General features: G+C 41.8%; 1 protein-coding gene across 1 annotated transcript; it reads right to left on the bottom strand.

Moving 5' to 3' along the window:
* Positions 1–6105: 6105 nt before the first annotated feature.
* Positions 6106–22226, bottom strand: LOC100136304 (insulin-like growth factor binding protein 3). Its single transcript, NM_001124557.1, is given in 4 exon segments — positions 6106–6553; positions 7645–7785; positions 9233–9399; positions 21858–22226. Coding segments are annotated over 4 exon segments (852 nt in total). The 5' UTR covers positions 22222–22226; the 3' UTR covers positions 6106–6373.
* Between the last annotated feature and the right edge of the window lie 699 nt (positions 22227–22925).

Here is a 22925-nt window from a genome sequence, read left to right as displayed (position 1 = left end):
GGACATGCTTGCCTGTTAGTCCTCGTATCATCATTTGGTCAATGAGCTGTTGTGTATTGGGTGTATTGGTGGTGGGCATGTTAAGAAGTGTGCAAAGACACTACCAGATATAGTATGCGTGCCCCATCGGTACGGATGGTCAACTGCCAACAGCATGTGTAAATAGCCTAAACTTACATTTCCGCCTCCTCGTTATTGGATTGTACTTTCATCACATCATGGACATAATATGGGTATCTAAGACACTCAGTGGTTGGCTGTCAGAATTGTGGACAGAAATCCAGTTCCAGGAGTGGTTAAAATAGGGCAAATTAGAGCAAGACCCACCTGCTCCCACTGAACCCTCCCTCCCTCCCTCCCACCATCCCTCCTTCCCTCCCTACGGCTTCCCCTTCTCCCTCCCTCCCTCCCTCCTTCCCTACCTACGTCTTCCCTTTCTCCCTCCCTCCCTCCCTCCCTCCCTCCCTCCCTCCCTCCCTCCCTCCCTCCCTCCCTCCCTCCCTCCCTCCCCTTCTCCCTCCCTCCCACCATCCCTCCCCTCCCTACGGCTTCCCCTTCTCCCTCCCTCCCTCCCTCCCTCCCACCATCCCTCCCTAAGGCTTCCCCTTCTCCCTCCCTCGCACCAACCCTCCCCTCCCTACGTCTTCCCCTTCTCCCTCCCTCCCTCTTCGACCTCTGCCTAGCAGTGTGGATTGGAGGTTTAGCATCCATGCCCCAGCGATGGAATAGTGGACATACATACATTTGAGAACCTGCTTTTATTATTAGACACTTTGTATCCCATTTGTCAATGTCAGAACTTGGTTCTAATCTCTCCCCACTGTCAACACTTCATTACAAATCCATCAACCTCAATGTACCCTTCCCTCTATCAACCCCCATTGATAGAGAGATGGGAGGAGTGGACAGAGAGAGAGAAAGGAGGAGTGGACGGACAGGGTGCAGAAAGTAGATTGATTGGTGAAAGGTGAAAGGGAGAGTGGCGGGCGGTCATAATTATGGAGAGAGGGAGAGGAGACACCAGGTGGATGATATAGAGGAAGAGAAAGAGTAGAGGGGTGACAAAGAGGAAGAGAGAGTAGAGGGGGTGATATAGAGGAAGAGAGAGTAGAGGGGGTGATATAGAGGAAGAGAGAGTAGAGGGGGTGATGTAGAGGAAGAGAGAGTAGAGGGGGTGATATAAAGGAAGAGAGAGTAGAGGGGGTGATATAGTGGAAGAGAGAGTAGAGGGGGTGATACAGAGGAAGAGGAGAGTAGAGGGTGTGATATAGAGGAAGAGAGAGTAGAGGGGGTGATATAGAGGAAGAGAGAGTAGAGGGAGTGATACAGATGAAGAGAGAGTAGAGGGGCTGATGCAGAAGAAGAGAGTAGAGGGGGGTGATATAGAGGAAGAGAGAGTAGAGGGGCTGACATAGAGGAAGAGAGAGTAGAGGGGCTGATGCAGAAGAAGAGAGAGTAGAGGGGGGTGATATAGTGGAAGAGAGAGTAGAGAGGGTGATAGTTATCTGAACAAAATGTAAAATGACCTAACCTTGGTTGAAGGGAGGGGCCTACATGATACATTCATGCAAAGGCGATTTGACCTAATATGTTTTTAGGGCAGCGCTATATCAACAACACAAATGTGGAACTGTACACCAGAAAGAGAAAAGATAAGAAGACAACGTGTATTAAAAAAAGGCAAATTAGGAACATATCATTTCCCCTACAGAAATCTCTAAACATTTCAAATTAACAAGAAACAATTCGGTAACACTGTACCTTAAGTTGCCCCTACAACATACCTATGTAACTACACAGTAATACCTGTATGGAACTGCTTTGTAATTACATGGGTAACAGAATGCAGTGGTGTAGGTCGCTATGGTAAAGCGCTGCCAACAATTAAAATTAGCATTAGCATGTAACTACATCGTCATCAATGGAATGATACACTTAAAACAGATTAGTGTGTTTATGATATATGGACATGAACATAAAGTGTCACCCAGGGTCCATTAGTTTGGTTCTCTATATGCCAGGGGCTTCATGTGAGGCTTTGTGAGTCCTCCACACATATCGACTGGATGTGATGAGAGAAAAGGTTTAATAAATAGATATGGAACGCGGTATGGAAGGCAAGCAGCTGCAAAAACGGGAAGTTATCTGCCGCCTGTTAGAACCAATTGAACCAGATGCAGCGAGAGCCCTGTGATTAGCATAGTGTTATCTCCGGCATTAAATGCTACTCCCAGCACCTATCCTGCGAAAAGCTGGGGACAGCTCACATAGATATGCACACACACTGTAAATACATCTTTATGAAACCTGCTTTGAATTGTAGTATAGATAATGTCTGATGAGCGTCATTGTGATGATGAGCCCAGGCATTCTGGGCGGAGGCTAACTACAGTTTAGTCTAAATTACACTATAGTACCTGGAAATACGATGACATTGCGAAAGTAGGCAAATATTTAGTAGGAAACAACTTTGCCATCATTAGCATGTCGTCAAATTTACTTTAGACAGTTGGCAATGTTGTCGTTAGCTAGCAAGCTTTGTCAAAAATAGCTATCATTGCTAACATTAGCTAACTAAAATCCAGTGTTCTCCCGTCAATCTTAGCTAGCTAGCTAATGTAATAATGTATCTAAAGTCAATCTGGCAACATCGAAATGGTGACAAAAGGTTTTTCCTATTAATTATTTGCCTCCTTGTTGTGACATATCATTGTATTTCCAAGCTACTGTAATACACCTCTGATGAAATATTCATCAGAACTCATTGACAATGCATTGAGTATAATGCTCAGTTGGGCATCAGTCCAAACTGAATGTTCAAAACTATTTTGTGAGGAAACATGCAACTCATGAACGCAGACAACAACACCCCACCTATGCATGCACTTAAACAAAAACATGTAAGCTACGGTTATATATTTGTTTTATTACTATTCATGTTTGGAAGTTGGACTTTAGCAAGTATAGCAGGTTAGCACGTAGGGCATATCGATTGGTATCACCTCGTTAGTCAGTACGGGTTACACCTGAATATTTGAAATACACCTTTGTGATAGAGTTTATGTCACTGACATCCACCTTGAGGGGTTATAAGATTGGTGGAATCATTTCTGAAAGTTGTATAAACACACAAGCTTATAAATAATAAAGCCATGGACTTTAAGTTGGAAGCATTTGTGGAAAAGCCTAAATGGGAGATGCAAGATAAAAGTACTAAGGTGAATCTGCTCTTTTTTGCAAAGCATTATAACATCAGTGACTTCTTGTGCAGTAATCAAAGAGTTGATCGGTACTGTTTTGGTGGAGGAGGAAATTCTCTCTGAGAGAGAGGCTGATGAAATTAGCACTACGGATAATGGCGTGAGCCCCATAGACGTGCTACTGTGAAAGGTAGAACTAAAGGCAATGATGGACCAACAGAAATAAGAGCTTGAAGACAAGGAAAGGGAAAGAAAACATGAGGAGAGACTACAGCACAGGGAAAGACAAGATGAGTGTGCAGCCAAACAAGAAAGACTTGAAAATTCCATTTGATTACAAGAGAGGCCATCCAGTCAAGCCATCCTGCACCCTCAACAGAGTTTGATCTTGGTCGAAACAGCTGACTTGTACCGCCTTTCAACAAAAAAGGAGGTGGACGTATATTTTACTCAGTTTGAGAGGATTGCCACATCCCTAAAATGGCCACGAGATATTTAGTCACTGCTCCTTCAAAGTGTTCTTGTGGGAAAAGCTCAGAAAGTGTACGCTACTTTATCTCTTGACCAGAGTTCAGATTATGACACTGTTTAAGCAGCTATCCTTCGGGTTTACGAGTTGGTCCCAGAGGTATACAGACAACAGTTCCGTAAATTGTGAAGACAGAATCACATAGCCATGTTGAGTTGGCAAGACAACAAGCATGTCTTGCAGATTAGTTTGTGTTGACACATAAAACTACCTTCACAAACAAAGCACCCAGTAGTAATCCCTACGCAAGAAGCAATCCAGAGAACTCACCTAATACTGCAAGATTTTAGTCAATTTCTACAGTACACAAAGATAAAGATCGGCAGAAAACTGTTTTTTTCGTATCCACCAGCTTGTCATTACTGCCGTTAGAAAGAACAAACTGTCTCTGTGTCCTGAGGTGAAACATAAAATGAGAGAGAGAAAAAGCCATTTCTTCTTGTGGGAGCACACCAGCACATTAATTATGTGGTTGGGACTGGTGTGTCTCCTAAACAAGATTTTGGATCAGGTGTGTATGAACCCTTTGTTTCAGACGCGTTTGTGTCTCTGCAGAGTGGAGATGCTGTTAAGCAGCCGGTGAAGATACTGTGAGACACTGGGCCAGCCCAGTACTTCATTTAGGAGGGTGTTTTGCCTTTGTCGGACACTTCAGCAACTGGTTACAATGTGTTAGTACAAGGCGTGGAGATTGGTCGCATGAAAGTTATTTTGTATAACTTGGAACTCGAGTCTGATCTAATTTCTGTTTCCATTGTCGGTGGAGTGAGGCCTAGACTACCGGTGAAGGGGGTCTCATTCATTTTGGGAAATGATTTGGCTGGAGAGAAGGTTGTGCCAAATCCCGTCATTTGTAAGGAACCCAGAGTAGAGGAACCTGATGGGTTATCAGAAAAGTATCCTAGATTGTTCCCAACATGTGCCTTTACACATACTATGTCTAAGAAAGTTGCAAGTAGCCAGTCTAGTGTTGAGGAGAATGGCAGTGATCCCACCATGGTTGATCTGTCCGAGACGTTAATGGGTGATTCTGATTTTGCTAAACCACCTGAGTTTACCTCTCCTTTGAAAACCACAAAGGTGTGCGAGTTTGTAGGACCACTGAAGGAAGAAAGGGTACCTACATGCGATGCTTCGATGACTAGGAAGCATTTGATTGCTGAGCAGAGTAAAAATGTTTCCCTCTTCCCTCTTTTTTGCTGATATACATCCAGAGGAGGAGTTTGATGAAGTTCATGTGGGTTACTTCGACAGAGATGGTGGTCTAATAGGCAGGATGATTGGCCCAGTGTGTCTCAAGTCATTCCAGTTGCGCTTTGACAAGAGATACGGAGGTTGGCTCACAATGGTAGTATGGCCGTCTTGGGCTCAACAAGACCCATAGTCTTGGGCTCAACAAGACCCATAGTCTTGGGCTCAACAAGACCCATAGTCTTGGGCTCAACAAGACCCATAGCCTTGGGCTCAACAAGACCCATAGCCTTGGGCTCAACAAGACCCATAGTCTTGGGCTCAACAAGACCCATAGCCGTGGGCTCAACAAGACCCATAGTCTTGGGCTCAACAAGACCCATAGCCTTGGGCTCAACAAGACCCATAGCCGTGGGCTCAACAAGACCCATAGTCTTGGGCTCAACAAGACCCATAGCCTTGGGCTCATCAAGACGTATGAATGTATTTTGCGTAACTTCTTCTGTCCTGGTCTGAAACAGGATGTTGTGGTTTACTGTAAATCATGTTGCATTTGCCAGATGATGGGTACACCGAACCAAGCTGTTACCAGTTGCACATTTGCAGTCTGTTTCTGCTTTTCACAACCCTTTCAGCAGGGTTCTGGTGGATTATGTTGGTCCTTTGCCCAAAGCAAAGAGAGGTTAACCATTTCTCTTGACCATCATACGCGCTGCCACTCGTTTCCCTGAGACCATTCCACTGAGGAAAATCACGAGAGGAAAGTTGCTACCAATATTGCAAGAGTTTCCCCCTTGAAATCAGACATGTCCATGGTAAGGACAACTTGATTGCTGATTGACTTTCAATGGTGGGCAGTCAATAGGTTGTGTTTTGTGTTTGGTCGGTGTGTAGCCCGGGCTCACAATTTGTTTTGACTAAACGTTTTGCTGTGTTGAAGATGACTATTGTTTTGGTTGCACTCGTTCCATAGGGATGAGAGTGTTAGAAACGTATATTATTTTACCCCCCATTTCTCAAAAAAAATGTAGTTTTAGGCAAATACAGTGCATACGGAAAGGATTCAGACCTCTTGACTTTTTCCACATTTTGTTACTTTACAGCCTTATTCTAAAATGTATTAAATTGTTTTTTTTCCCCTCATCAATCTACACACAATACACCATAATGACAAAGCAAAAACAGTTTTTTTGAATTTTTAGTTAATGTATCAAAAATAATAAACTGAAATATCACATATCACATTACATAATCATTCAGACCCTTTACTCAGTACTTTGTTAAAGCACCTTTGGCGAGTTTATCTTTCTTTTGCATCTTAGTGGGCAAGGGACAGGGAACGTAACAGCTACATTGAAAGAAACCCATGCACATGACAACTATGTCAGCTGTCAGTCAATTTGGACCGTTCCACTGTGGGTGGTGGGGGTATCTGTGTGTGAGTGAAGTGCTGTTATATCTCTGCCATCTGAAGGACGGCAGTGGACTGTGTTCCAGTCTCCATCTCCTGCTCCTCCACATACTGGCTGCAGTTGGGGTCCCCCCGCACCTTGGTGGACTGGGCGATCTGGACACCCGTGAAGGGGTTAACGCACCAGCACTCGCCCCGCTGACCGTGGGTGGACATGTGGCACTGGAACAGACAAGGGGAAAATGAGAGAGAAAAGGGTAGGAGGACGATGGGGTGATGGAGAGAGGTGGAGGGTTAACGAGGCCCTGGATCCAGTCAGATGGGGCGTTTTCAGGGGGCGGGTGGGGGCGACGTAACAGGAGGGCGTTTGCGTTTAGATTGGCCGGGATGAGGTGAGATGGAGGGGTGAGGCTCTGCCCCCCCCCCCCCCCAATAACAGCCCATCCTCATGTCATGCCCCCCATCCCCCCTGTGTCAACCACCCCATCCCTGCTCCCCATCCTCCCTGTGGAGACCCTCCTCTCTACCCCGAGAATGAGGTCATAACTCTACTGCGCGGGACTGGATCCGGGGGATAGGGACATAGGGGAGGAGAGAGAGAGCCAAAAACACACTTCATTTTTTTCCTTCAATGAGAAAGAACAAAAAGTGACAGTTACAGTATTAACCAGAGGAACAAGATGATTACCGAACGATTAAGTGTTGTTGGAGGTGCAGTATTTTTTGAGCCCTGGGAACCGAGGGGTTTTGTCATCAAAACAATGCCCTCATTCATTCTTTCTCTCTCTTACAACTTCAGACAGGTGCCTTGATGCTGTATGTATGTTCAGAATACAGATATGTCATATCATTGTTTTGACCACATTCTAAAAATAAGTGGGTCGTTCCAGCAACAAAGACAAGCTTGCAGAGGAAACTGAGAAAATTATCATTGGTAACCAATGTTTTGACTGGTGTAGTGTGGAAATCTTCCCAATGCCTGGCTACAGTCTGTCTGCAAATATTACCTTGTAACTCTGTTAAAAACATCACCCCATTCTCGGGCTTAGGGTGGGTGAGAGTGAGGGCGGGGGGTAAGGGGGTATACTTTTACACACTGTGCCTCTACCCTGTGTGTGTGTGTGTGTGTGTGTGTGTGTGTGTGTGTGTGTGTGTGTGTGTGTGTGTGTGTGTGTGTGTGTGTGTGTGTGTGTGTGTGTGTGTGTGGATAAAAAAGAAAATCACGACAACATTGTTTTTCTTCAACCATTTTCAATTGACCCTTTTACCAGAATGATAAATTGCATTAAACATATCAACGATTGGAGACTTACCTGTTTGAGATTGTACTGGCCTATCTTTTCACAGTTGGGGAATTTGAGTTGGTACAGATTATCAACATGTCCCCTGTTATCATGGAAGCTCATCTTGGAGATCTTCTCCATCACCTTCTCCAGCTCCTGTGCACAAGGGCCCTGAATAGTTCCGACCAAATACAAAAGTTCAGAAATAGACCATCAGCAGCACAAGGCAGGCCTACTGTAAGATATTATTGTCTGCTATGGCAGCAAGTTGTCTCCATGAATGTTAAACTTAGACATTCGAGTCAGCACCATACAGCAAATAAAGGATTGCATTGTATGACAGGTGCCCAGAGTAACAGAGCTGAGGGCTGAAGGTTTGTATGACAGGTGCCCAGAGTAACAGAGCTGAGGGCTGAAGGTTTGTAGGATAGGTGCCCAGAGTAACAGAGCTGAGGGCTGAAGGTTTGTATGACAGGTGCCCAGATTAACAGAGCTGAGGGCTGAAGGTTTGTATGACAGGTGCCCAGAGTAACAGAGCTGAGGGCTGAAGGTTGTATGACAGGTGCCCAGATTAACAGAGCTGAGGGTTGAAGGTTTGTATGACAGGTGCCCAGATTAACAGAGCTGAGGGCTGAAGGTTTGTATGACAGGTGCCCAGATTAACAGAGCTGAGGGCTGAAGGTTTGTATGACAGGTGCCCAGATTAACAGAGCTGAGGGCTGAAGGTTTGTATTACAGGTGCCCAGTAACAGAGCTGATGGCTGTAGGTTTGCTCTATATTGTACAGTAGTGTATCTGACAAGTATCATAATGGGTCAAAGTGTGTCCTTTGATGGCTTGGCCTGATAGGAGTGGGGCATGGCCTGCCAGCGATCTTATTTGGATCTTACAATACCATAAGGATGCAGAGTTCTAACACATTCTGTTGAGGGAAGGATAATGTAGAAAAAGCAGGCTCCTCTAAACTTCACAAGTCTTCTAATCTCTAGTTGGAGAAAATTATGATCTCACTATCTACCTCATACTCTGACAACTCACGGAAACAGAAAACCCATCTTTAACCATTCCAGCAGGCTGTAAAAATAGTGAATCTTCAGATTAGTTGTCCCTCTGCAAACCCACAACTCGGCTTTGGTATTTCTACTTTGTAATAGAAATGTATTGAAGGTCAAAATGCTGTCCATTTTTGACGGTATTTCGCAACAGTTATACCAATTGCAGTATTAAAATAAATAATCTGAATAATTTATATGAATAAATAACAATCTGTGTGAGCGTGCCAGCGTGTGTCCAGGCGAGGGCACTGCCGTACCAAATACCATGCCGACCAGGGTCACCACTGACCTCTGCATTAAGGCCAGTATTCAATAAACTACGGTTGAATTACAAATACCACTTTCTATACTGTAATCAACTTACACAGCAGCATGTTTAGGGAGGAAGGGAGGCTCCTATGACACAGTTCTAGAATGAGTTAACCCTAGCAAAATCCAACGCTTAGAGCTAAACTATGTAGTTCGAAAATACTAATGCTCATTAAGTTTCTGAATTGTATCTCTCGAATAGCAGATGTGAACAAAGACGTGTTTTACTTTTTTTTGTAATGGTTTTTCCTGACCTTCATGGGCTGCTGGGTCTTGGGTTCCTCGGGACAGTTGTTGGTCTTCATCTTGGTTTTGAGCTCGTTCTGGGCCTGCTTTGGAGCCATATCTTTGGACCATATCCAGATCCTGACATCTTTGGTCGGCTTCTTCATAGTGGGGCCCTCAGTGCCCGGCAGCTCCCCTATAGGTCCACACACACACACACACACACACACACACACACACACACACACACACACACACGCTTAGTTCAGTGCCTTCAGAAAGTATTCACACCCCTTGACTTTTTCCACATTTTTGTTGAGTTACATCCTGAGTTGAGTTGAGTTTAATTGGAGATTTTTCTTGTCACTGTCCTATACACAATACCCCATAATGTCAAAAGTGTGACATTTTTACCTTATAATAAAACATGAAAAGGTTTAAAATGTCATGAGTAAATAAATATTCAACCCCTTTGTTATGGCAAGCCTAAATAAGTTCAGGAGCAAACATTTGCTTAACAGGTCACATAATAAGTTGCATGAACTCTGTGTGCAATAATAGTGTTTAACATGATTTTTAAATGAATGCCTCATCTCTGTAGCTCACACATTTATCTGTAAGATCCCTCAGTCGAGCTGTGAATTTCAAACAAAGATGTCCAGGGAAGTTTTCCAATGCTTTGCAAAGAAGGGCACATATTGGTAGATGGGTAAAATAAAGCAGACATTGAATATCCCTTTGAGCATGGTGAAGATATTAATTACACTTTGGATGGTGTATCAATACACCCAGTCACTACAAAGATACCGGTTGTCCTTCCTAACTCAGTTGCTGGAGAGAAAGGAAACTGCTCAGGGATTTCACCATGAGGCCAATGGTGACTTTAGAACAGTTACAGAGTTTAATGGCTGTGATAGGAGAAAACTGAGGATGGATCAAAAACATTGTAGTTACTCCACAGTTCTAATTGATAGAGTGAAAAGAAGGAAGCTTGTACAGACTAAAAAATATTCCAAAACATGCATCCTGTTTGCAACAAGGCACTAAAGTAATACTGAAAAAGACGTGGCAAAGCAATTCACTTTTTGTCCTGAATACAAGGGGCAAATCCAATACAACACATTACTGACTACCACTCTATATTTTCAAGCATAGTGATGGCTGCATCATGTTATGGGTATGCTTATAATTGTTAAGGACTGGGGAGTTTTTCGGAATGAAAAATAAACAGAATGGAGCCAAGCAAGGCAAAATCCTAGAGGATAAACTTGTTCAGGCTACTTTCCACCAGACACTGGGAGATGAATTCACATTTTAGCAGGACAATAACCTAAATCCCAAGGCCAAATCTACACTGGAGTTCCTTACCAAGATGACTGTGAATGTTCCTGAGTGGCAGAGTTACAGTTTTGACTTAATAAATCAACTTGAAAATCTATGGCAAGACCTGAAAATGGGTGTCTGGCAATGATCAATAACCAATTTGATAGAGTTTGAAGAATGTTGAAAAGAATGATGTGCAAATGTTGCACAATTCAGGTGTAGAAAGCTCTTAGAGACTTACCCAAAAAGACTCAGAGCTGCAATCGCTGCCAAAGGTGATTCTTAATGTATTGACGCGGGGTTGTGAAATATTATCTAAATGAGATAAACACTTTTCACGTTGTCATTATGGATTATTTTTTGTAGATTTAATACATTTTTAGTTAAGTCTGTAACACAACATAATGAGGAATAAGTAAATAGAGGCTGAAGGCACTGTATTTGCAAAGAATACAAATCAAGGACATATGCACATAACAAGTTAATATGCACAGGAAACTCGTTCCAAACAAGGAAGGTGAGTGGTGAAGATAATTTTTCCTGTATTGGCTCTCGGGTTTGCAGAACACATGACATCTGTTTTCTTAGCTCCTATACACGCCCTTAAGTCAAGCAAAACGGAATCTGTGCCCTGAAACAGTGTGTATGAGTTCACACACACACACACACACACGCACACACACACACGCACACACACACGCGCACACACACAAAGGTCGTTACTAAAGCACTGTGTTTCTAATGACACGTTTCTGTAAACATTGTGTTGTCACGTTTAGAAGACAAAGATTCACATGGGCTGCCTCAATGCACCGTCCTGCTGGTATGTGTCTCACACACTCCTGCTGGGCAGTGAGTGTCAGAAGTGGTCGGGACTATAGTCTCATAGGCGACGGTGTGCACAACTGTATATACTGTATAGTACAGGTTTTAAATAGCCTGAGATTGGTTGTGCTGTTAAAGTCACAGCCCTCTGCACATACTGTATACAAGCCTCTGCCTGTGCGATATCAGAGGGCCCGCCTGTCTTCTGCTTCTCATCCATCTGTACAATTCATAAATAAATGATGAACTGCCAATCTATGTTTGGTCCACTTGAAGTTTTACCATCTTTGGTCACCTTGATGTATAGCTGTAATCAAGGTAAATGGTGGCTATTTGAAGAATCTCAAATAGAAAATATATTTTGATTTGTTTAACACTTTTTTGGTTACTACATGATTCCATATGTGTTATTTCATAGTTTTGATGTCTTCACTATTATTCTATGTAGAAAATAGTACAAATAAAGGAGAACCCTTAAATGAGTAGGTGTTCTAAAAGGTTTGAGCTGTAGTGTATATACATGTACATATATTTTGTAAAAAGATATTTCACTTTTTACTTTCCAACCACGAAACTAGTGAGCAACAATGCTTAGGCCTCTACTTCCAGCTTTGTTTTTACTTCTGTCCTTCCTCTACTCTCAACCTCTCCCATCTATTTCTGATGTCCTTCCTCTACCCTCAACCTCTCCCATCTATTTCTGATGTCCTTCCTCTACCCTCAACCTCTCCCATCTATTTCTGATGTCCTTCCTCTACCCTCAACCTCTCCCATCTATTTCTTATGTCCTTCCTCTACCCTCAACCTCTCCCATCTATTTCTGATGTCCTTCCTCTACCCTCAACCTCTCCCATCTATTTCTGATGTCCTTCCTCTACCCTCAACCTCTCCCATCTATTTCTGATGTCCTTCCTCTACCCTCAACCTCTCCCATCTATTTATGATGTCCTTCCTCTACCCTCAACCTCTCCCATTGATTTCTGATGTCCTTCCTCTACCCTCAACCTCTCCCATCTATTTATGATGTCCTTCCTCTACCCTCAACCTCTCCCATTGATTTCTGATGTCCTTCCTCTACCCTCAACCTCTCCCATCTATTTCTGATGTCCTTCCTCTACCCTCAACCTCTCCCATCTATTTCTGATGTCCTTCCTCTACCCTCAACCTCTCCCATCTATTTCTGATGTCCTTCCTCTACCCTCAACCTCTCCCATCTATTTCTGATGTCCTTCCTCTACCCTCAACCTCTCCCATCTATTTCTGATGTCCTTCCTCTACCCTCAACCTCTCCCATCTATTTCTGATGTCCTTCCTCTACCCTTAACCTCTCCCATCTATTTCTGATGTCCTTCCTCTACTGAAAGTGAGAGTTTGTAATCTGAATAAAGAGGAAAATGCCATTCTTGAACATGGCGTGAGACATTCTTACTAATTTGTTAGAAAACCAGTTTGGATTTAATTATAACTTTTGTATGACTGAAGCCTTTAGAGAGAGGTCTAATGCTTTAATATTTAAACATTTCTGCCCTCTGAATTCATATTCATTCCTATTCATATTCATTTTATAAATAGGCCCATTTAATTTTGGCTTGCCATTCGAAATAAAATGTAACATTATTTTCTCAAATTATTTCAATCACTTTTCACTAGGTGTAGGCAAGACCATAAGCACAAAGGTAAACAGGGATATGACTGAAGAGATATGACTGAAGAGTTCACCTTACCATGGTAGCAAGATCTTATCTATTGTTGATAACATGCCTAATCTGTATTACCACATGGTCAAGCTGTGTCCAGTCTCTTGACAACAAGGTTGATGAAATCCGAGCAAGGGTAGCATTCCAGAGAGACATAAGAGACTGTAACGTTCTTTGCTTCACAGAAACATGGCTCACTCGAGACACGCTATCGGAGTCGGAACAGCCAGCTGATTTCTTTACGCATCGTGCCGACAGAAACAAGCATCTTTCTGGTAAGAAGAAGGGCGGGGGTGTATGCCTTATGATTAACGAGACGTGGTGTGATCATAATAACATACAGGAACTCAAGTCCTTCTGTTCACGTGACTTACAATTCCTCACAATCAAATGTCGACCGCATTATCTACCAAGAGAATTCTCTTCCCCCCCAACTAGACACATCGACGGCCCTGAACAAACTTTATTTGACTCTATGTAAACTGGAAACCACATATCCTGAGGCTGCATTCATTGTAGCCGGGGATTTTAAAAAAGGCAATCTGAAAACAAGACTCGCCAAATTCTATCAGCATTTTGATTGTGCTACCAGGGCTGGTCAATCCCTGGATCATTGTTATTCTAACAGCGATGCATATTTTTTTTTAAACATTTTTTATTTCACCTTTATTTAACCAGGTAGGCAAGTTGAGAACACCTTTATTTAACCAGGTAGGCTAGTTGAGAACACCTTTATTTAACCAGGTAGGCCAGTTGAGAACACCTTTATTTAACCAGGTAGGCTAGTTGAGAACACCTTTATTTAACCAGGTAGGCCAGTTGAGAACAAGTTCTCATTTACAATTGCGACCTGGCCAAGATAAAGCAAAGCAGTTCGACACATACAACAACACAGAGTTACACATGGAGTAAAACAAACATACAGTAGAAAAATAGGTCTATATACAATGTGAGCAAATGAGGTGAGATAAGGGAGGTAAAGGCAAAAAAAGGCCATGGTGGCGAAGTAAATACAATATACAGAGTAAAACACTGGAATGGTAGATTTACAGTGGAAGAATGTGCAAAGTAGAAATAATGAAATAATGGGGTGCAAAAGAGCAAAATAAATAAATAAATAAATAAATACAGTAGAGGGAGAAGTAGTTTTTTGGGCTAAATGATAGATGGGCTATGTACAGGTGCAGTAATCTGTGAGCTGCTCTGACAGCTGGTGCTTAGAGCTAGCGAGGGAGATAAGTGTTTATATATATAAGGACCTTCCCCGCCCTCCTTTCGGAAAAGCTGACCACGACTCAATTTTGTTGCTTCCAGCCTATAGACAGAGACTAAAACAGGAAGCTCCCGCGCTCAGGTCTGTTCAACGCTGGTACGACCAATCTGATTCCACGCTTCAAGATTGCTTCGATCACGTGGATTGGGATATGTTCCGCATTGCGTCAAACAACAACATTGATGAATATGCTGATTTGGTGAGCAAGTTTATTAGCAAGTGCATAGGCGATGTCGTACCCACAGCAACTATTAAAACATTCCCAAACCAGAAACCGTGGATTGACGGCAGCATTCGCTCGAAACTGAATGCACAAACCCCTGCTTTTAACCAGGGCAAGGTGATCGGAAACATGACCGAATACAAACAGTGTAGCTATTCCCTCCGCAAGGCAATCAAACAAGCTAAGCGTCAGTATAGAGACAAAGTACAGTCGCCATTCAATGGCTCAGACACAAGAGGTATGTGGCAGGGTCTACAGTCAATCACAGATTACAAAAAGAAAACCAGCCCAGTCGCGGACCAGGATGTCTTGCTCCCAGACAGACTAAACAACTTCTTTGCTCGCTTTGAGGACAATACAGTGCCACTGACACGGGCAGTTATCAATCAATCATAATCCCAGTCTGCTGTTCCCACATGCTTCAAGAGGGCCACCATTGTTCCTGTTCAAATCAAATCAAATCAAATTTAAGAAAGTTAAGGTAACTGAGCTAAACGACTACCGCCCCGTAGCACTCACTTCCGTCATCTTCCGTCATCATGAAGCGCTTTGAGAGACTAGTCAAGGACCATATCACCTCCACCCTAGACCCACTCCAATTTGCTTACCACCCCAATAGATCCAAAGACGACACAATCGCAAACACACTGCACACTGTCCTAACCCATCATTTTGCACACCCAATTTTTCAGTTTTTGATTTGTTAAAAAAGTTTGAAATATCCAATAAATGTCGTTCCACTTCATGATTGTGTCCCACTTGTTGTTGATTCTTCACAAAAAAATACAGTTTTATATCTTTATGTTTGAAGCCTGAAATGTGGCAAAAGGTCGCAAAGTTCAAGGGGGCCGAATACTTAGAGAATAGAGAACACTGGTGACTAAATTGTTGACTAAGGAGCGAAATGTCATGGGAAGTGAGCACAGAATAGTATGGAAGCACTTTTAGTCTGGTTTTCTTGCTGAGTTATGACTCTCTGCCTGCCTTCTCAGGGGAGGTGAACTACCTGCCGGGGGCACTGTGTGAGCATGTGTGTGTGTGTGTCTCACTCCACTAACTCTTATCTGTAATTAGGGAGGCACAAACTGAGGAGTATGTCTTTGAGACATTAAATCACTCCCGGGAGGGAGAGCAACCCGATGACTCGACAAAGGTATTCATACAGAGTACAGTGACCGTGCCTGAGTGTCTGAGAGAGAGCAAGAGTGAGAGAGAGAGAGGGGAAGAGTCGGAAAGAGAGAGAGAAAGAGGGGAAGAGTCGGAAAGAAAGAGAGAAAGAGGGGGAGAATCGGAGAGAGAGAGAGAGAGAGAAAGAGGGGGAGAGTCGGAGAGAGAGAGCGCGAAAGAGAACAAGGGAATGAGAGAAGGGCTATTCATATCTAGTTTGGCATGACTTTACTCAGTATGCTTCTCCTCAAAATGTCAGGGATGGCTGTCAAAATGTCAGGTCAAAATGTCCTCAGCAGTAGAGAGTATAGTGTTCTGGCAGTCCAAATAAAGGTGACCCAGATTCAATGCTAAAATGCACTGTGGCAGAAGCTGTTGAAATTACACTTTTCAAACAGAAATATACACGTTTCAGCTTGTTAGAGTCACTTTGCAACACTAGTGGTGATCCAATCTTGGCCATAGAAACTGCATCTTACCTGTGGAAAGTCATCTGAACTGGGGACTTGTGAATGATTTTGGGTACACATTCCACTGCTCAAATCAGCAATATACTAAGAGTGAGTAATATACAGTGTTTACAATGTCATTTATGATGTTAGTTTCTTTTCTCAATAGTGGTTGTCATTTACAGTAGAACTGTGCTCTCAAAATGTGGTAACTACAGTATGTTCCAAATAAAACCTTCCTTGTCTGCCAAGGAAATGTCCATACTTAAAACAGTATTAGGCTACACTCGAGGCTAAACCACTTCAAACAAGTTAAATAATTGAGTAGGTTTTGTCGAGCCAAAAAACCCCGAACATTAGATGAGTTGCTGCTTCTTCCAACTCTTCAAAGTCTAAAGTCCAGAAGTCTTGTATTTGATGACTTAGCAATTATTCCAAATGGGAAGGAGAGGCATGGCTGTCGTATGTGTCAATTGCAACGTGGCTTACTTATGGTAAAAAAAAAAAAACAGGAAGTTCACAAAAAGTCACACAAAGTTATCCTGCGGGAATAGTCATGATGTGCCTAACCTTGTCCCCGGGCTAATTGTGCATATGAGCCTGGAACACCAGTAACAAAAAGGTGTCCTTTATGGGAGTGAACTTAAGTATTCGTCATTATTTGAACATAGCGAATCACACGACTGTGAATCAGAAACATGTGGTGTGCTAGCAAAAACATTCATTCAACATGACTTGAGTGGCTGAACTCTAGCTGGCTTAATATAGCAGCCTTGCTGGTTATATATATATCATCCAAATCTGTGATCAATATGTGCCGGAATCGTTGGGAAAACTAACAACCCTAAAAAAAAAACGACAGAATGGACTCAAACAGCAAGCTAAATTTGATGAAATCTCCACGTTGCATCAGACGAGCACAGAAAAGGCGAACATACACAGACATACACAAGACAGGGGAGGTGTTGTGGGTGATGATTGATGAGTGTTAAGCCAATGGCTATGCATCTGGACTTTCTCCCTGACTCTTTATATTAGCTTATGGACATTTTCCAGAACTTTCCACTGGCCCAACAAAGGCCATGTTTGAAGTGTTGGCCTACCAGACCTTCTGAGCACTGGGAGGAAGTCTGATGAACAAGATTAGGATGTGCTAAAATAGGCTAACTTATGATAACAAGTTGCTGACTATTGTGAGCTCTGTCTTTAAAACATACAGTATTTGATTAGTTTAGAAAACCACATTTTTCAACTGGTCTCCATCCTGTTTTGACCTCTAAATGGCTCATAATTCTCCTGGCCCATAGCTTCTCCTTTCACAACAGGTTCAATGTAAAGCTAATTGCATTCAATTAGGGAGAACATCAGCTGATTGCCTTCCTTGAAAAGGGAGTTCTTTATCCTCCTAAAGTGTGTGTCTTCAGGGTCACATGTACTAAAATGCAGCTTCCACCCAGAGCACTCCATCCCTCTCTATCTTTATCTCTCGCTCTGTCACACACACACACACACACGCACACACACACGCACTCACTCACTCACTCACTCACTCACTCACTCACACACGCACACGCATACACGCACGCGCGCACACACACAGTAATAAAACACCTGTAGGGGTGTGAGAACACCAAGTCTGAGCACACCATTACCTGCAGGGCTACAAGGATCAATGCCCGTCCAAAGACAACACACTGAGAGGAGAAAGAGAGAAAATAGAGATACAAAAATAGGTAATAGATTTAGGGTCGCAAGAGAGGGTGTATTATTGAAAACATTCTCAGTTTACCAGTAAACCATCTTTCAAGGATTGTAATTTATCACAAGACATCTAGTGGCCCTGTTAGGTACTACAGATTATCACAGGTGTCTGTAAGAATGTTCTGTTCCTCTGTGTGGCTTTATCACGTGTAAAATAGATATGAAATAATTAAATAAGATGATTTTAAAATAAAAAATAGAAAGCCAAAGCTGTAAAACATTATCCTAAATACAAACCAGGAACTTTGTGAATACCTTTGGTGTTCAATGGGAGGGTTTCAGCATCAAATATCCTTTATGCATTTTTCTTTTTTACAATGTATTTATTTTACTATGTCAATATGTGTTTGTTGTCAATATTTTGTGACAACTGGTGGCAGTTGTGAAAAAAATACAATATTTGGAAGAGTTGCATTGTTATTTAAAAATAATAATCATTGTTGATGACATGCTTTTTAAAAATGAGTTAAGCCATTTCCTCTTCAACCATATGGTCAATCTACTAGAAACTCATGGACAACATGGACACAAATATAATACACAAATACTATATGTGCAATTATTTAATTATAAATGATCAAAGCTACGATAATTTGCCATAGATGTTCTGTTCATTACCAAAGGTAGTGAGGTCTGCACAACGCATCACCGGGGGCAAACTACCTGCCCTCCAGGACACCTACACCACCCGATGTCACAGAAAGGCCATAAAGATCATCAAGGACATCAACCACCCGAGCCACTGCCTGTTCACCCCGCTATCATCCAGAAGGCGAGGTCAGTACAGGTGCATCAAAGCTGGGACCGAGAGACTGAAAAACAGCTTCTATCTCAATCAGACTGTTAAACAGCCACCACTAACATTGAGTGGCTGCTGCCAACACACTGACACTGACTCAACTCCAGCCACTTTAATAATGGGAATTGATGGGAAATTATGTAAATATATCACTAGCCACTTTAAACAATGCTACCTTATATAATGTTACTTACCCTACATTATTAATGTCATATGCATACGTATATACTGTACTCTATATCATTGCCTGTATCCTTATGTAATACATGTATCACTAGCCACTTTAACTATGCCACTTTGTTTACATACTCTTCTCATATGTATATACTGTACTCGATACCATCTACTGTATCTTGCCTATGCTGCTCTGTACCATAACTCATTCATATATCCTTATGTACATATTCTTTATCCCCTCACACTGTGTACAAGACAGTAGTTTTGGAATTGTTTGTTAGATTACTTGTTGGTTATTACTGCATTGTCGGAACTAGAAGCACAAGCATTTCGCTACACTCGCATTAACATCTGCTAACCATGTGTATGTGACAAATAAAATTTGATTTGATTTGATTTGAGTTTCTGGTAACTTTGGTAAAATGCAGGTAACTTTGCAACCCTAAACAGACTTATGGTCAAACATCAGTCATGGAGCGACAACAGGAAAATGGATTTGATTGCTACCAAACTGCCACTATTAACTCTTCCACATCTGGGAATGTTTTTGTGTCGGAACAGTGTCTTTGAGAGACTGAATGCAGCTCCAGCCTGTGCAATGTGCACTCAGGCAGAAGAGGACAAAGGTTTAAATATCCATCCAAGCACATAATCCCTTTAAAGTGATGAGTGAAACCATTGAGTTAAGGGTGTACTGTGTGTACTCTCAAGTTTTTTTTGTTGCGTGTATTGGGGAACGAAAGCACATGGTGCATGAGTTCATGCAGCTCTTCAATTTGCTACAAGATGTGATGTCATGCCAATAACAGCAACTGTTATCAAACAAACACAAGATGGAGGGTGAAAAGAGGAAGACTCTGTATGGGTGTATGACGTGATACCTAATTAATGAGGATGTAGAGAGCCCCAAGGTGGTAGATCTGGGACATTTCCTCTCAAGTAAAAGACAACTGATAGCACCTCTGTACACTTGACTGGCTCGTGAAATGGAAATCTGATGTGAAGGGTATGCTGTATGTCAGATGGCACAGAGTTACTGCCAGCAGTATTCATGTTTGACCTCTGCTCTGGGAACTAGAAAAGGGGGGAAATTGTTAAACATTTACTTTCCGTTTAAAGAAATCTGAGAAATGGGGTCAGCCAAACATGATTAGCAGTTCAACAAAATATATATACTAATGGATAAAAAAAAATATATTTTTGAAAACAAAAAGAAGTATAATCTTTGTAAATGATGTCATAATAGGACAGGTGGAGTTATGTCACATGCAGCAAACAACAATATATGGAAATGTCTGCTCTACTCAAAATTACAACCAACTAATTGCAGCATTACAGCAAAAATGGAAGAGGAAAGTGGAAAGGGGAGAAAGTAGGGAACTTGTCTGATGACCCTGCATTAAAGACCATCATTGGCTAAAGAAAATTGTGCTAAATAAAAAAAATAGACCAGTTTCATTTAAGGACCAAAAAATTGACAGCTGTGTCATATAGATTGTAAAATAATTGGGAAGAGATTTTCAATGTACTGATTCCATGGCACATGGTCTATGAACTGATACACAAAGCAACGCTGGAATCAACATTTAAAAAAAAATTATATTTCAATTCTTCTTAAATTATTATACAAAATTCTCGCAACCAATAGAATGTTATATTTATGGGTGATACAACAATCCCAGCTCTGCAGATTTTGCTGCTATGAGACAGAATTATTTGATCATTTGTTTTGGTACTGTCCATACGTAGCTTGTTTTTGGTTGCAGGTTCAGGAATGGCTGAATAACTGCAACATTTACCTGGAGATAACTCTGCAAATAGCACTGCTGGGTGATTAAAAAGTCATAGTCAATCGATTAATAATATAATAATACTCTTAGCAAAAAATGTTGTCTTTAATTTACAATCTGTAGAATCTGTGAGCCTAGAAAGGTTCAGAACTTCTGTGAAACATCACAGCACAGTTGAAACATGTATGACAAAAATAAATCAAATCTTGATGGTGTTCAGAGATATATATTTTGGTACTTATTTTCTCCTTATTGGAGTAAACGAATGGATAACTCTTAGGCTTCTACTTCCAGCTTTTACATACTACAGTATATACATTTTACGGACACAGTATAATTTACAGTAGTTATCTTTTGTTTGTTTTTAGTCCCATCCTCCACTCAACATGTTTTTTTATGGGGGATTGGAAATGATGCAGACAATTACATTGATGGAAGGTACAATCTACCTGCAATATTAAAGCTGATCTACTCTCTAAGAAACAAAATGATATGAAAAAAAAAAGAAGTTTGACAAAAGAGGTTAGCTTGTTTTGCCTCAAAGATCAATATCATCTACCAGTTAGTCCAAACATACCATGTCAACATTTATTCCCAGATATCAATAGTGACCCATTTGAACACATATTTTGGTTTGGAGAAACAAAATACATGTTTTGCCTCTGGCCTGGTGCCATTTACAACTAATGAAGGAATTGTTGCATGCTGCTTAACAATGGAAGCCATTAAAAAAGACAATAGATATATTGCTGATCTAATTATGATAGAAACACCCAGAGAAGCAATATATATTCCGTATAATACCAGGTTATGTGACATGACATTTAGCAGATGCCATGCACTTTCATTGTGTGGAGACCTTTGTGGCCAATTAAATAACTCACACACTATGTTTTGGTTTATCATGTCACATGACCTGGGTTTTACTCTTTATTTAAATCATTTTCATTAAACTGACCTCTTGTTTTTTATGTCAGATGGTTCAGCACCATCCTCAGACTCAGACTCAGCTGTAATTTGTTGTCTAATTCTCATTTCTGGAAAAAGCTTAAAATAAAGGTTCAAATCCAGATCATGTGACATGATTAACCAAAACACAGGGCCCTGTGTATAACACAGAATACCCAAAATTAATGATAACCTTCTCTTAGTGACAGTCTAGTTACTTACCACTCGTGTCCCGGTGCTCTTCAGTGCGGTTGGGTACTGTGTCCACTTTTTGTGAGCATCGCCCTAACCCCTGAACCAGCTGCTCCAAGGGCAATTTTGAATCTACAGTGGGATAACAACGCAGCCCTGTGGAACACCTCGGTGTGTAGACGCCACAGAATTCACCTTCTAACCGGGCACACACCGGACAGCAGCCACAGGCGGGCTCCCTGACTATCTCAGTACAGTTGGTGGCGAGCTTAGGACATGCAGTTTGGCGCTCCGCAGTGCATTTAGGACAATAAAATATCAAGTCTCCGAGCAATAGGCCCGGCAGAACAAGTAACGTAAGCAGAAACAAACCGCAGCTAAAATATAGCACCATTCTGCCTCTAGCTGTACTGTTTATTAAAGAGTAACATGAAAAGATAAGGATGTAAACGTTGTGTCCAAAAGTGCAACTGTCATCTGTGTTAGCATAGCAAACAGGAGAGAGACCCAGTGGTGCAAGCCTCAGGGTCCTATCACCTGTCATGTTTCTGATAGTGTATGTCAGAATCGAAGGTGACTACATGCATCTAGTAGTGGGTTGTCTCTTACATAACGTTTGTGTGCAATGGATTACAAATTATTGAAGGAACAAATTGTACAATGTCAATATTTGAATAATTATGTGCTTGTGTGTTAATATCCATGCTTCTATAATAGCAAGAGCCTGCTGTGTGCTTTCTAATAATATTATCTCTAATAAGAAAACATTATATTTTATCTTAGGCTGCACTGCTGTCCCTAGTGAAACATTATCCTAAGCATTCATACGATTCAGCCATTATGTCAAGATAAGTTTTGCTCTTCATAAGAGTATGTTTAAATGACAAGCATACAAAATAATATTACAGCGTGTGCTGAGTGTCTCTGACATGACCACTCCATTTCTTGCATGTTCATTGACACTTAATTAAAGATGTGCCTTTTGGACCCCAAAAAAATGTCTCTCCCTCCCCAGTACGTCCCATTGATTTCTTGGTAGCGAGTAGCGGTTGTTGTGCTTATCCACCAAACAGGCTTCTGTAAACCCATACAGGGTGT

Source organism: Oncorhynchus mykiss, chromosome 3, assembly GCF_013265735.2.
Source record: "Oncorhynchus mykiss isolate Arlee chromosome 3, USDA_OmykA_1.1, whole genome shotgun sequence".
NCBI classification, from domain to species: Eukaryota; Metazoa; Chordata; class Actinopteri; order Salmoniformes; family Salmonidae; genus Oncorhynchus; species Oncorhynchus mykiss.
The sequence above is the reverse complement of the archived record's forward strand: the minus strand, read 5'-3'. Positions and strand labels throughout refer to the sequence as shown.